This window comes from Nyctibius grandis, chromosome 16 (assembly GCF_013368605.1).
Source record: "Nyctibius grandis isolate bNycGra1 chromosome 16, bNycGra1.pri, whole genome shotgun sequence".
NCBI lineage: Eukaryota > Metazoa > Chordata > Aves > Nyctibiiformes > Nyctibiidae > Nyctibius > Nyctibius grandis.
Genome location: NC_090673.1, coordinates 9237665 through 9252551, shown reverse-complemented (window position 1 = coordinate 9252551; position 14887 = coordinate 9237665). Strand labels below are relative to the sequence as shown.

General features: G+C 54.7%; 1 protein-coding gene across 1 annotated transcript in view; it reads left to right on the top strand.

Annotated features, from left to right (window-relative positions):
- Positions 1–14887, top strand: part of ASTN2 (astrotactin 2) — a 342339-nt gene that overhangs the window by 56024 nt on the left and 271428 nt on the right. Inside the window, exon 2 of the mRNA XM_068413664.1 lies at positions 128–315. Within this exon, the coding sequence (XP_068269765.1) occupies positions 128–315 (188 nt within the window). The remainder of the gene's footprint in view (positions 1–127; positions 316–14887) is intronic.

Here is a 14887-nt window from a genome sequence, read left to right as displayed (position 1 = left end):
CATCCAGTAGATCAGAAGCAGTACTAGGGGTAAGACTCAAAAGTCCTGACTTCCAGGAGTGCTAAGAATACCACCTTTTAGCACCGTGGAGAAAACTGGTTCTCAGTGGTGTGTTTTGTCCCTGCAGAGATGTCGGGGACTGTGGCTGACATTTCGCTGGTGCACTGGAAGCAGCAGTGGCTGGAGAACGGCACCCTGTACTTCCACGTCTCCATGAGCAGTGCCGAGCAGCTCTCACGGGCCACCCCCCCCAGCCTCCAGGAGCCTTCAGAGATAGTGGAGGAGCAGATGCACATTCTTCATATCTCGGTCATGGTGAGTGGAAGCTGCCAATGGCATCCAAGGGGAGAGAGGACCCTCTGGGAGGGGATGGCGGCTGGCACCCAGGTCGTGGTGGGAGGGAGGTGATAAGGAGCAGGGTGGTGATGATGAGCAGGGTGGCGAGTCCGGTTTACAAATGTCCATGTCTCTTCTTGAATGGGCCTCCGGAGAGGGAGAGATGTATTTGAATGGGCCAGGAAAATAAAGAGTGGTTGGTCTTCTAAGAAATAAAATAAACCAACAGTCTGTAGGGAAGAAGCTGTTGAGAGGGTGAAAAGGAAGCTTGTGGTTCCTCCTGCCTCTGCTGGCAACTGGTGAGGTGTGAGGAGTATTTCTCCTTGGTCTTGCGTTTGGGCATGTGTATAGGCAAGGTTTTGGGCTTGGTCATTTCTTCTTGAAACTTTCTGAAACTGAATTTTACCTGTCAAGTGGGTATGGGCTATAGCGCAATATCCTTGCAGAGGAGGAGCCTGCCCTAAAAGTGAAAAGATGATCCAGATGCTTTGAATATCTCCATCTCAGGTGTTTATGTGACCTTTTATTAACATACTGTGGATGTGCTCTGTTGCCTTTTAAAGTGCTTATTTCAGTATCTTATGAGGTGGTTACCTGTGTATTTGGATCTGGTCCATCATCCCTCTGTGCTGTAGAGCTCCATCTGTAAAGTGGGACTAAATGTGTTGGCCCTTAACTCCCGTTGGGGGATAGATTGTCCTATCAATAAAAGAAAAAAATAAGTTAGGTTTGTAGATCCTGTGTATGTGTGTGTCACCTGTTGGCCCAAAGAAAGTCTTTTTTGGGGTTGGGGTTGCCATTGCAGCAACCTTCTGCGAAAGGTGCATCTGTTCATCTCTCGGAACCCGTGCGCCGTCTCCGCGCCTTCTGTGCTTCATTTTGGAAGGAGGAGCAGAGACGATGGCTGCACAAAGCCTTTTTTTCCCATTTGAACAAGCAGCTATTTGGCTTTTACAACTTAAATCTGTTTTTTTTGAGTGTCTCAGCCCTTGTCAGTGGGGCTTTAGATTGGGCATTGAGTGCATGTGAGCACGGAGAGAGGCTTTGCGTTGAGGCTGTTGGGCAAGATAAGAGGCAGTGTGATAGCAGGGTGGCAGAAGGGAAAGGCATCAGGTATACTTGGAAAATGAGCCTGAAAAATAAGTGAGAGACAGAGCGAGGAATGAAGACGGCAAAAGCCAAGTGTGGGGTGTGAAAAGCTCTATGGTTTGAGCGTGGGATTGTTTGGCGTTGGGGGCAAACCTGTGCCGTGGAGAAGGGGCCTGTGGCGGTGGGGGGACGCTGGCTCTGGTGGTTACTGCAACTGCTTGAAACGCAGGTTTGCTTTAGCAGGGAGAGACTCAGTCCTGGTGCTCAGACCTTGCCTAAGGTGATCTTTCTAAAAAACGACGTGTTGATTGTAAAGGTTTGATGCTTTGGAGAGAGAAATGAGTTTCTTTGGGTAGTTCCTGCCCAGAGCCTTTGTTTGCTGTACCTTGGAGCGCAGGAGCCGCGATGCCGGTGGGCTGGAGCTGAAGGCATCGCGTGCGTGTCACAGAAGAGATGTTTTTGCACTCTAATCCTGGGTTAGCCGGTGAAGATATGCTTTGCCACATCTCGCTGAAGCCGATAGCATGGGAGCATCTGTGGCTTTGTTGTGAGAGTTAACTTGTGCCCTGAGCCTCTCCTGCCCTTCTGCAACAGCAAGGGGAAGACAGGAGAGTTCCTCCTGCGCAGAATGAGCCAGAATTGCACTTTCTTTATAAATCCTGATACCCCTCGCCATGGGAGCCAAGGTCCCAGGCAGGGCTGTGGGTCCAGGGCAGGGTCTGGGCAGCAGGCGTGACCTGGGAGGCAGAAGCCCCGGGTGGTTCTTCCCTGGGTGAGGATTGCAGCGCAGGCTTGAAACTTTGCCCAGTGTTTTCGGAAGTTTCATTAACCTTTTGAGTGAACCGGAGCCAAGTTTTGAGTTACTAACAGAAGATAAATGTGTGTTCTGTTGGGCTTTTTTCCCCCTCAAGACCACATGGAGTTATGTAGCTAATGTAAAATGGGGCAAAAGTCTGTTTCTTGGGTGAAATGTTTGGTCCGAGTCCCCGGGCTCTGCTCAGGCTGCTGTCCCACACCTTGCCTTCCTCGCTGACACCAGCTATATCGCGTCCCAGAGAGCCCCCATCGCTCGAGCTCTCCTGCCTCCCTGGCAGCGGGGTTCCCTGGCCATGCCGTGCTCGGCAGCCGCCGGATCCCAGCGCGGGGGCTGTGTGGTACCCCGCTCCTGTGCCCTGCGCCCGCCGTGTCCGTATCCCTTCTCCTGCCTCGAGATGCAGCCAGACACCCCCGTGTCCTCCTTTCCAGCCTCTCAAATACCTTCCCTCCTCCTTCCTGCCATAAAGCCCAATGTCTCCTGTGTGCTCTCTATAGACTAAAACGCCGTTCCGATGTGCAGGAGGAGTTTCAGCCCACCCAGCGCTGCCTGGGCATTCAGGGTCTGCGTGCCCCGTTCATCATCAGCCCAGCATCTCGCTCCGGGCGACAGGAGGAGACACTGGCAAGTGCTTCCTTCCATCTCCTTTAAGTGGCTGTAACACTCACTTTTACCTGTCTCCTCTCTTCCAGCTGAGTTATAGAAAGCCGGGGAAGGTTTGCCTGGGGCATCTCGCTAATCCCGTGCTTAGAGAGTACCTGGCAAAGCTTTGTTGGGCAGCGAGACATCTCCAAGCCCAGCTCCCTGGTGGGAATGTTCTTCTGGATTTGTGTGTATGTTTATGACTCCTGCTCTGCCTCTAAGCCAGACCCTCCTCTGCGCTGCCTGGGGGCTCCGGGGGGAGCGTAAATCCTGGCTTTCCCGTAAATCCTTTCTCCCTTCCAGTGATTTTGGCTGTCGGTGTGTGGCTTTCTGGTTTGGGGTGGGTTTGCTTCCAGTGCGGCAGGGAAGGGGCCATTGGTGTCCATGACCCCGTGTCCCGGGGGCCACCATCTGCCCCTGCAAAAGCTGTGGGCACGAGGCGACCGTGACCCTCTTCACACCTCCCTTCCCGAGCTCAAGAGCGTCTTTGACAGCAAAATAATACTTTATTTTTGTTTTTTTTCCTTTCCTCACTGGTTTTTCTTAATCTCTCCCCAATGAGACATAACATTAATTACTGCAGTTAAAGGGAATTCAGTCTCCATTACTGTCTGCCACCCCTTTCCTCTTGGCTTGAGCATCTGAAATTTGTCTCCCAAATGAAAAGAAGGGAGGAAGGGGAAAAAACAAATATGCAAATACTAGATTTTATTTATTTACCTTTTTTTTTATGCAGTGTCAAATAGAAAGAAATCAATATTTTAGTCATTACGCCTGTTGTGTTTTTTCCCCATAATCTTAGCTGTCATTTGGGTTTAATTGTGTTGTTTCCTCTTGTGTGGAAGTAAATCTTATCTGTTTTGGATTAAAATTCAATGAAGGTCACAGCAGCTCGAAAACTTACCAGGCTGCAGCAATTAATGTTCATTTGGCTTTGATAAATTGGAATGTTCCCCACAATAGGACCGGAGTGGATTTCAGAAGCAATAATTCTTCCGTTAACTCAATGATTCCCCGTGTGATGGAGCGTCTTGTCACCGCTCTGTTTGTCATCTGTCACTTCAAGGATCTGGGCATATGCCTGATATGATTTATCATGATTATTGGGGCTGCTTGTGTCAAAACATTTTAAACCACTAATTATTCCAGCCTTGTAAATTGCTGAATTTAACAAAACATCAGAGAGATTTATTTTTTTTTGTTGTTCCCCACCATCTTGTGTCCTTGTTTAATTGTTGCTCTGTGTCTTCATAAATTTAGACCCAGGGCCGAGTCCAGCAGCGTTTGCTGTAGATGGGGTTGTTTGCTGGGCTCTGGGGAGGTGGGGCAGTGAGGATGGGTCGTCCTCTTCTCCCAGGCAACTAGCGATAGGACAAGAGGACACAGCCTCAAGCTTCGCCAGGGGAGGTTCAGGTTGGACATTAGGAAGGATTTCTTCTCAGCAAGGGTCATTAGCCATTGGAAGGGGCTGCCCAGGGAGGTGGTGGAGTCACCATCTCTGGAGGGGTTTAAGAAAAGACTGGACATGGCCCTTAGTGCCCTGGTCTAGTTGCCATGGTGGTGTCAGGGCAATGGTTGGACTCGATGATCCCAGAGGGCTCTTCCAACCTGGTTGATTCTGTGACAGGCACGTTTTATCTCTGCACGGACCCACCTCGCAGACCTTCTGTAGGGCCGTTGCACCCCACAGCTCCTCCCGGCCCTGCGGGTACCCGGGGTGCAGGGCTGGGAAGAGGATGCAAAGCCATGTCCCACCCTGCTGGCGAAGGGATGGGTTTGCCTCTCCTGAGCCTGTGTGAGCGATGCCGGTAAAAGCCCTGGCTGTGGGAGATGGGAGCCGGGACCGTGCCTGCGTGGCGTGCGGGCGTGCTTTGCCTCTGCTCCATCTCCAGCAGAAATAAGGTGGGCTTTTTTTGAGAACAGTAACAAGCAAAAGCCCTGTTTCATCTCATACCATCGCCCTGCAAGGGTGCATTTCAGTGTCTGGAATAAAAGGTGACCAGACCTCATCAGGCTGCTTTTTTTTTATATTATTATTTTTTATTTTTAATGCCTACTTTCTGCTGGCTGTTGCTGGCAGTAGACAAGTTAGCTGCTGGTTTCTAGGTCTCCCAGCGGATTTTTTTCAGCTCTTATTTATATGAATTTCCTTTTTTCTTCTTGTTCTTATGCGTCCTGATGTTTCCCTAATGATCAGCCATCGGTGCTGTGCTCTGCCCGCCTCTGAGCTGGGTACAGAGTGTGCTCTTAGCTGCTTCGCTCTGATTTCGCATCCTGCTCTGGAGTGGAGCCGGGGAGGGCTCCTGGTCCCGATGCACCGTGCAGGTGGGTCCTGTTTCTCACGGCTGCCTCGGGCTGGGGCAGCTCTCTAGTTTCTTAAGCACTACAGTAATACCCAAGACCAAGTGAGGTTTTAGGAGCCACTGCTTTCTGAAGCTGCCATCACCCAGCGAGGGCCATGTCAAGTGCATTCATTTGGTTTTTTTTCCCCTTTTTTCCCCTTACCTGTGACCCTCTCACAGCCCTCCCTCCCTCCACGCTCCGCTGCCCGTGTTTCCTCGGGGATCCTGCATCTTGTTGGGCTCCCGGCTTTCAGCTTGGCTGCACAAAGCATCATGTGTGGGTGCCATCGTGCTTGTCCTGCGCGGTCGGTGGGGTGCGGTGGCATCTGTCCCCTGGTGGGACGAGCCCCTCGGTGCCTCGGCGTTTCTTGGGTGGCTGCCCTGAACACAGCATCCATCCAGCGTGTGGGACAGGGTGGCGAGGGCTTCTCCAAACAGCTGCGCAAGCCCAGCTGCCTTTGTATCTGCATGTGCTGGCAGGGGTTATTCTCCTCGCCATAGATGGATGTAACGTCATACCAGTGCAACTGGGCTGATCTCGGCGTGCACGGGAGGGGAGAGGAGGCTGAAACCCTTTGCAGAGCTGGGGCAATTCCCATCCTCTCCAGCAAACAGCTCTCCGAGGGATAGCTGCAGGTCCCATGGGCTTCGGGGACATCCACGTGCGGGCTCCTTCAGCTCTGGTATTCCAGTCTGCTTAGCTGTAATTTGGGTGGTATCTCATATTTTGTCCTTCTTGGTGCAAAACCTCCCGATGGATTTGCTTCCCTCCCGACCCTGTGCTCACAGCTTGCATGGTGGCGTGTCCTTCGGGATAGCTGGCCCCTCCAGTGGAGTCGGGTGTTCCGGTGGGTGCAAAACATTGCTTGAGCCTTACTGTGGCTCCTTGCAGCGTGTCTTGCTGATGGCAGCGTTGGAGCTCCTGTCAGCTGGCTTAATTGGGGAAGAAAAAATGGTGTAACATGAGTAATGAGGGAGTGAAGGAGGCACAACATCTGTGTCATCATTTCTGCACCAGGAGGTCAACCAGATTCATAAAACATACACTTCCAGCTTGTGATATGTTTAGGAATTAATTAAGGTAGGGAGAGAATTGCTGCTGCAGCAGATTTCCTTATCTGAAAGGTATTAAAAAGCTAAATTCATCTCCAATGAGCTGTTTTTATTAAAAAACAAAAAGCCCACAAACCCCAGGAGTTGGGCTCAGTGTGTCCCTGTGTGAGAATTGCATCCCCACTCCTCACACATGGGGAGAGGAGAAGGAGGTGCCCACCCCAACGTGTGGATGGACCCAGCATCCCCAGGTCCCCGGGAGGCGAGTGGGAGCCGCGGGCTCTGTGCTGATGACAGCCCAAGCCCGGAGCAACGTCCCATCAGAGTCCTCCCCAGTGTGCTGAAGGTGGCCCTGAGCTCTTGCCTGAGCAATTTGGGGTGGCCAGAGGGGCTGGTGGGACCTTTGCTGGGTCTAGTGACCCAAGGTGATGGGGCTGAGCGCTTGCAGACCCTGTCGATTTGGGGAGTGGAGCTCAGCACGGCTGGGAGCTGAGCTTCACCCTGATACCCCGTACCTGCCCTGTGCTGTCTGAAGCACCTGGGAGACAGTAGTGAGTTGTGCACGTGCACTTGAACCGGTGCGGGGGGCATTGCTGGTGGGCGAAGGTAGGAGCAAGCCTCCCAGCCCTGTCGGTGAGGTCTGCTCTTTCCTGGGATGAGGACGTTCTTCAGCTTCGAGTTTCATTTCCATAACGTGCCATTAACCAACTTTCTGTAGTCTGGGCAAAGCAGCCTCTTTCATTCACCTTCCCCCTCTTCTCTGCTCTCCTCCTCCTTTGCAGAGACGATGTGAAACAGGGACTAAATGTAGTTAACGACGTGCTCTTGTATTTAGGGAATTCGTTTGGGGGGGATTTGTCTTTAAAGTGTCACTTTTGTGACAATGACACCTGTTATGTTAATAATTTTTCACTAATCTCTCTGTTTTCTACCTTAGCTGCTGTGAATACATCAGACGCTTTGTAGCTTTCTATCCAGCAGATTTTTTTCTCCCCCCCCACTGTGTTAAAATATGTAACTGGAGTGCTCGATTTGCATCTCTGATAAAGCCGGGCTGAATAAATACTCTTAGTTCATTCGAACTGAGCAACAAACTAACTTTCTCATGTCGTCCCCAGAGCCACCCAAGTTGGTGCTGGGGGAAAAGCAGCCACGGGAAGCGTTTGGGAGGGGTTTGCTCTTTGCAGATGGCATCGAACGCGTGGGAGGGATCCGCAGCCTTAGAAAATTCCCAACCCTGGCGTGCTGAGAGAAGAGGATGGAGGGGGGAAAGTAAGAGCTCGTGTTGGAAAGGTGGCTGGTATAGTCGGGGGGTGCTAGAGCTGGAAGGGGGATGCTGAAGTGGCGAGGAGGTGGAGGAAGAACCTCAGAAGGAAGGATTTGGGAGTGGGGTGAGGAGCATGGGAGCAGTGTTAGCTCACGGCTCGAGGTGGGACACGCAGCAAGACGTCGTGCGCGTCTGCTTCGCCCCCGTGGCGGGTCCCCGCGCTGCCGCTGATGCAAGCCAAACCGGGTATTTTTATCGAGCGGCGCGCTGGGCTGCGCGGGGAGCTTGCAGATTTCATGTTCTTGTCTTGAACTTGTTCCCGTCCTTCCTCCTCCTCGCTCTTCCCCTTCCCACCATCTGTCTGGGAGAAACACTTGTGCATCTCCAGCGCCGCGGGGCGTAGCTGGTGGCTTGACCTTTTCTCGGTGCTTTTTCTCTCAGCCTGGGCAAAGCAGATGGAAAAGCCGGGCTTTGGTGGGGTGGCTCTGCCTCAGCTCCTGGGCTGCAGAGCAGTCGGAGAGGAAGGAGCATCCCTGTCTTGTGCAGGTCGGGTCTTCTGGTGCCGTGGGTCTCCTGGTGCCCTGGGTCTTGCTGAGCCGCAGGGCTCCCGGAGAGGGCAATTCCACGCGGGAGCCCTGTGCTAATCCTGTGCGTAAAGTGCCGGGAGCGTTTGATCGGTACCTTTGGAATGTTGACGTAAACACAGAACTGCTTTGCAGCCACCAGCCTGGATCTAATTGCTTTAAACTGCCGGGCTCAAAACTACATATGGCATTAAACTTGTCACGACACTTTAATCCAGGAAAACTCTGGTGGATGCTGAGCTCTCTGGGAGGTGTGGGGTGGCTGCTGCCTGGCTCCAAGGAAATTGCTTATGATGGAGAGTGTTCTCCAGGGCTGCAGACCTCGGGGTGCTCCTCGGCCGGGTGACAGGGATGCTGGCAGGGTGTAGGGTGCTGTCCCCTCCTCCATCATCTCCAGCTTTCTGTCCCTACAACACAGGCTCTGACCCTGGGGACGTGGGGAGCGGGCACTGGGTGATGCTTCTGGGCTTGACGGCTGGGCTGTGCTTCAGACAAGGAGTGAAATATGTTACTTTTCCTTCAAGCCTTGTGTTATCTGCAGATCTTGCTTCTCTCAGTAGTTATTCTTGTTTGGATGCTACTTAGAAATGTTTACGTCGGGTAAAATGTCAGTATCGAGGGGTTGGCTCATGTAAAGGTGAACTGTGATGAACCTGCTGCAGAGTAGCTTAAAGGCGGTTGTGAAAGATTTTACGTTACGGCACTACAAAAGGCTGAATTTTCACTTGGTTGGCAAAACCCAAAGATGGGAGTAAGTGTTAACAACAGGATGAAATGCAATATCATATTTATCCCCAGAAATATGATGTTTGCTTTCAGTTTGGGCTTTTTTTTTCTTTTTTTCCCCCTCATTTAAAAATAAATTGGACTTGGTTTCACAAGGCGACGTGATACTGTGAAAAGGCAGAGTGCTTTTTGTTCAGAGAAGTGTCAGAATGAAACGTTTCTACTCTTCCACGCTTTCCACATCCTCCCCAAAACCACTTACGCTTTAGTTTCGGCTGATGTGAAACTGTCTGAGCGGATAAACCATTCCTTGAACAAACTTGCCAAGCTCTTCATGGAGTAACTGGGCTTAAACCGGCGGAGATGCGGTGCCGTGTGGGGTCTGGTGGTCGCTCACCGCGTTTCTCCAGCCTCTGTGGCACGTGGCCCCGGGGAAGGGGATGCTCCAGTACCAGTCGGGGTGAAACCGGGGGACGAAGCTCATGCATACGTGGTTTTCTGTGATCATCATAGGGCTGCTGATAGAGCAGAGGACTTTTTTTATGGGTATATCTGGATCTTGCTGCTGTACGAAGTTGGGCAAAATTCCCACTGGCTTAATTGGTAGGAACATCAGGCCAAGTGTGGTTATTTTTACCTGTCGCTGCTCCCACTCCACCTCCTCCCTCCCACCTCCATCCCCCAGACAAGAAGGAACAAGCTCTGTTTCAGCCCTTAAAAGGTCTCCGCCAGCTCCGAGCAGCAGCCTTGCGTTCACCGCGTGCGGCAAAGGAAAAAAAAAATAATTGTGCTTATTTTTAAAATCCAATTATCTAAAACTGCAGGAAAATAATTATTTTTGAAGGGAGCTGTTCGGACTGGCTGGGCTTTGCCCTGGATGGGAGCTCCCCGGGGCTGGGCTGGACTCGTTATGGCAGCGGCTGGAGAGGGAGCGAGCGGGAGCATCAGCCCAGCTCCGCTGGGAAACGCTCGGCTTTCGGGGGTTGGACACTTTATTTGTTGTGTTGCTCTTTATCCAACAGAGAAACGGGTTGTTATCCCTTCTAGCTTCCTTCTTTCTAGCTCCTCAGGGCAGAGGAGCCCCCTTATCTCTGTTTTTTGGACGGGAGCCCCGAAGCCTGCCTGCAGGAGGATGGCAGCAATGCCGACGGACGCTTTAGCGATGTTGGGTATCTCCATTTCCCTTCCCAGAGGCACATCTGGTTACAAACTCATCCTCAGCCACCCCTAGGCAAGCTGCAGCTCTCCTGCTGGCCTGGGCATGGTTCTCCTCACTGCACCAAACTCATGAGCTCGGGGCGAGGCCAAGGTGGTGACGGCAGCGATTGCAGGGGGAGCAGAGAGCAGCCCCAGAGTTGAGTTTGCTGCTTATTTTGCAACCATTGGAGTGTTTTGGGAGCATCGTTCTGCAGAGGTCTGTGTTGGGGGGTGGGTTTGATAAGGCAGGAGTAAAGGGCTGGGCAGCCCCGTGCGGGTGCTGTGAGCTGCGGCAGCCGTCAGCAGCGTGAATTTGCGACGGGGGGAAAGACTGGGTGGAGGATGCTGGTTAGTGCCCCAAAGGGACTGACTCGCGACGATTAAGCTGCAGGTTTTGCTTGGCCTCTCCTGGAGATCCATCATTATTCACGCCAGCACTGGGCCTCTCAGACTCCCTCTGCCGCAGAAATTAATGATTTGAACTCACCAACCAGCTCGGCGAGGCAGGCGAGGGCTCTGCGGGGTGGCAGCCGAGCGGGGTACTGGGGACCTGATCCCACACTGCATCCTTGGGATGGCCGGGCCCTCGGCGATGCTGAGGGCAGGGCAGCCCCTTCTCCCCCCACCCTTCCTCGTGGCGGGGGCTTGGGGTGCGTAGCTGTTTAGGCACTGTCCTCCGCACGCTCTCAGGACGCAGGTTCAGGTACATTTGTAACCTCCTTGGAAAATGGTCCTTCAGCTGCGTGCAGCCTCATGCAGCTGGGAGATGATGGGGGCTGAATATCGGGGTGCCAATTTCTGAGAGTGCCATGGGGACGGAGTGGAGCGCTGCCAGCCATCCGTGGGGCGGGATTAGTTGGGGAAGATGCTCGTTTACAAACTGCAAACAAAAGCAATGATTGCTGCAAGGCTCGTAGGAACAGAACTGAACAACAGCTCCAGGTACATCAACCTATCGCTTGAAATAGTGCCGAGGGCTCCTCCTGCCCCTCAGCACCCAGGTAACAAGCTGCAAGGTGCCTTGGCTGCCTGGCTGGGGATCCAGTTATCCGGTAAGGTCTGTGCCCTTAGGCTGAGGTTACGGGCAGGGATGTGGCGGCGGCTGTGCCCTCCCTGGTCGGGCAGACTGTAAGGGGCCAGTGAAAGCTTTTCTGCTCACCTTCCGTGCCCTGCGAGGAAGGGCTGGTGCTGCCAGCAGCTCACAGCGCCTGGGGTGACATAGCCAGATTGTCACCGGTCCTGTCTCACACCAAACATCTTGAGAATCAGTTGCCTGGGGATGCTGGTTGGGCTTGGAGATGCTGGTTGGACTGACAGATCTTAGCTCCCTCTTTGAGGGCTCCCTTGACCTTGTCTCAAGGCATCCTCAGTACTGGTTTTGGGGTCACCCTCTCCCAGGTCCCCCGGGACGCTCGTGGCTTGTGCCGCAATGAACGCTGCAGCACTAGCTGTGGTGTGGAGCCGTTTTCAGTTCTCCTCGCCCTCTCCGTGTACTTGAACCACCTCTGCCATGCAGCCTGGCTCATCCTCCCCTTGTCTGGGGCCGAGGGGAGGAGGAGGAGTCTGCCAGGTTGTTCTAGCAGCTGCTGCTTAGTCCTGGGAACTGGGGAATAACCTTGCCAAACCAGAGGAGTGAAGTGACCTGGTTCTTCTCCCCACTCAACCCTGTGCTCCCTGGAAGGCAGGAATGAACTGGGCTGTTTGCTGGCTTGTGTTGCCCTGTGATCCCCTACGGCGGGGAGGTGGGGGCTCGTGCGAGGGTTTCGACAGCCTGCGGCTGGTCTGCAGGGCTGGCTGGGGCTGCGCTCAGGCAGAGACACAGACACGGACGGATTGTTCAACCATGCTGCTCCTGCCTTAGGACACTGACTGCTTTGGATTTGGCTGCCACAGTCCCTGTATGTCCCACCCCGGGCCTCGTACCCCTCCCCAGCTGCCAGCCCAAGCATCCCGTGCACTGCCAGGCAGAGCCGTCCCTGCGGTGGGCTGTTCTGGTGGGTGGGAGGGCCCTTCCCTCAGTGAGATGGGTTGGGGTAAAACATTGACCTTGGCAGCTGCAGACCCTTGAAGGACATCTGTCCCTGGCTGTGTGCACTCCGGCTGGCCTTGGCTGCGTGGTTAGTGCCATGTGGCAGGAGGTAGTCCTGGGTGGAGATGACCCGCGTTGGCTTTGGGCCACTTGTGCTCCACAGGGCACCATCACAGCGAGATCCTGGCTTTGCCAACTGAGCAGATTTTCGTGGAGGGAGTGCTGCAGAAATACGAGCAGGCTGCCCTGCTCCTGGGGCTGGCTTGTGCTGTCCAGGCATTGCCTGTCAGACGCAGCTGAACCTGTGGGGGTACGTGGTGCTCAGCTGCCCAGCGTGATGCGTGCTGATGGGAAGGGCGGCTTTAATGATAAAGTCATGTATCTCTTGGACAGCCACTGTTTTTAAGTGATGGCAATTCATCTGGCCGTGCCTTGCCTGTCTTCTGGGTGTCTCTGCTGACGTACGATCTCTCACCACGCTCCCTTTCCATGCCGGGGTGCTCTCCCATTGCCCGCTCTGCTGCAGCGCCTGGGTGGGGGCTACACGTCCCCCCGCAGGGAAACCCACCCTGCTTCATAGCGGGTGCTGCCCCGCAGCTGGGGACAGAGGTGTCACCTGGACAGGGGGTCCGTGTGCATGTGCTGCGCTGGGGCTGTGCCTGGGTTGATGGCTGGGGGTGTCCTTTTGCTCTCCTGCTCCATCTCCTTCCTTTCTTCCCCCTTGAAAAAAAAAAAAAGGCAATTAGACATCGAACTTGTCCTGTCCTTTCCTGGGAAGCTGCTGCTCCCAGCTGCGATGCTCTGGCCACAGAGGGTTTCACGAGTGTAAATGTACCCTCGAGGTGCTGGCGGGCTCCTCCCTGCTGCAGCATCCTCCTCGGGGACTGCTGTGTATGGTGGGAGGAGCGAGGAGGCTGCCCACCACCCTGCCTTCTAGGCTCGAGAAACCCTCAAAAAAAAGAGAGGCAAAACCCCTCTGTTTCTTCCCCGTGCGCTCCAGCGTGTCGGCAGAGCTGCGCGCCCAGCAGTGCTCACCTCTGCAGGGCCGCTGGGGTGGGGGCACCGGGCTGGGCGCGATGCCACCCCGGGAGCCCTTGGTGTTGCTTTTGGGGGCTTCGTACAGCGGTGTGGGGTGCTGGGGGGCTGTGCGAGATGCAGCCGCTCGCTCCTGCCTGTGGAGGAGGCGGTGGGAGCCCAGCTGTCCCCGTGCTGGCCCAAGGGTGTGGGGAGGGTGATGGCTTTGCCCTGGCCACCGAGCAAAGCGATGGTCCCAGGTTGTGTCCGCTCGCCTCCTGCCACGGCTCGTCCCCTTGGCTCAGCCGTGTTTCCCATAGCATAATGAGCGATGTAGGGTTTTTACTTTGCTTTTTAAATGGCTGCTTTTCACTTTTTTCCCATGCTCTTCCTCCTTGGCATGCAGGTCGGTGGCGGGAGGGAGCCTTCAGCCAAGCTCTCCATCACACGTCCCTTGTTTTTTGTGTGTTATTTTTTCCCCCACCGCTGCCCTTGCCAAGGGAAGGACATTGTATAGCCGCTGGGACTGGCAGGGGCTGTAATGCTGCCTGCCAATAGCCTCGATGTCTGAAAAGGCTTGGGAAAACCAAGCTCTAAATTAGTTCCCAAATCATCTTCTTCCCTTTCTCTGGTTAAAGAGCCCTGCAGAGCGAGCCCGAGCTCCCCGTTTGTTGCTGGGCTCCTGGCTCTGCGACCGTGCCTGGAGAGCACAGTGTGATGGTCCCATGGGGATACTGAGAAGATCCTTGGCACGGCGTGGTCCGAGGCGAGCTGGAGCACCTTGGGGAGAGTGGGGGGCACGTTTCTCCTGTGCTTCCTCTCTGCCTTGGCTGCCCCGTCCCCCTGCCCAGCTCCTCCCCGTATAACCGCTTTGCAGCGCTCGCTTGGTGAGCACGTTGGAGTTCTCAGCTGCAGCACTGGAGAGAGCAGAAGGGGAAGCGCGGAGCTGATGGCTGCCGAAAGCCTCCCCGGGGAGGTGGGAGGCCCAGCCTGTGCTTGCCCCAAGGATGCCGCTGAGAGCGGCCAAGGTCACGGCATCGCCAGCAGCGCACGTGGCCGGGACATCTGGGGCCAGCTGAAGCCAGGGGAGGGGAGCAGGAGGCGTGCTGGCCGTGTGTCTGGTGGAGGAGGGGACAACCTGTGCTGTGCCCAGCTGTTCCCTCGAGCACCTCGTATCTGCCCTTGCCAGGTCAGCCGGTGAAGGCAGCGGCTGCTTCTGCCGCACCACGAGATGGGAGCGGGCAGCGGCTTCGCGTTAGCAGGGTGGAGGGTGTCTGCAGGGGCCCTCAGTGGGAGGTGGTTTTGCAGCAGCCAAGCCTGAGGAGCAGCTTCGCTTGGCAGTGCCGCTGTGTTTCGATGTGGCTTTGTCTTTTGCCTCTGCTTTCTCCTCTCTTGAGGGAGAAACGGAAAGGCCTCAGCTTTGCCGTCACTCCTGGAAATTCAGGCTTCAGCTCTGCAAATGCCTGGTGGTTCAGCATCCCCGCTGGCACTCCGGCCTTCACCACCAAATACAAATAGTTCTTTAAATGTCTCCAACAACTCGCTGTAGGTAGCTTTTGGTGCTCAGGCGCTGCGAGCAGAGCGCAGGCATCGCATCCCATATGCTCTCCTAACCCCAAACCATCCCAGAAAGGACTCCTGCGCCTTGTTCTGCGGGGCTTTCGACTCCCCACCTGGCTTTGCCTGGGGGTGAGGAAAGGGATCTTTCCCTTGGAGGGCCGAGCATCCTTAGGGCTCATTGCTGCAGCTCATTGCTCCCTCTTGGCGCGCTCGGAGGTGGCCCGTGCGTGGGGG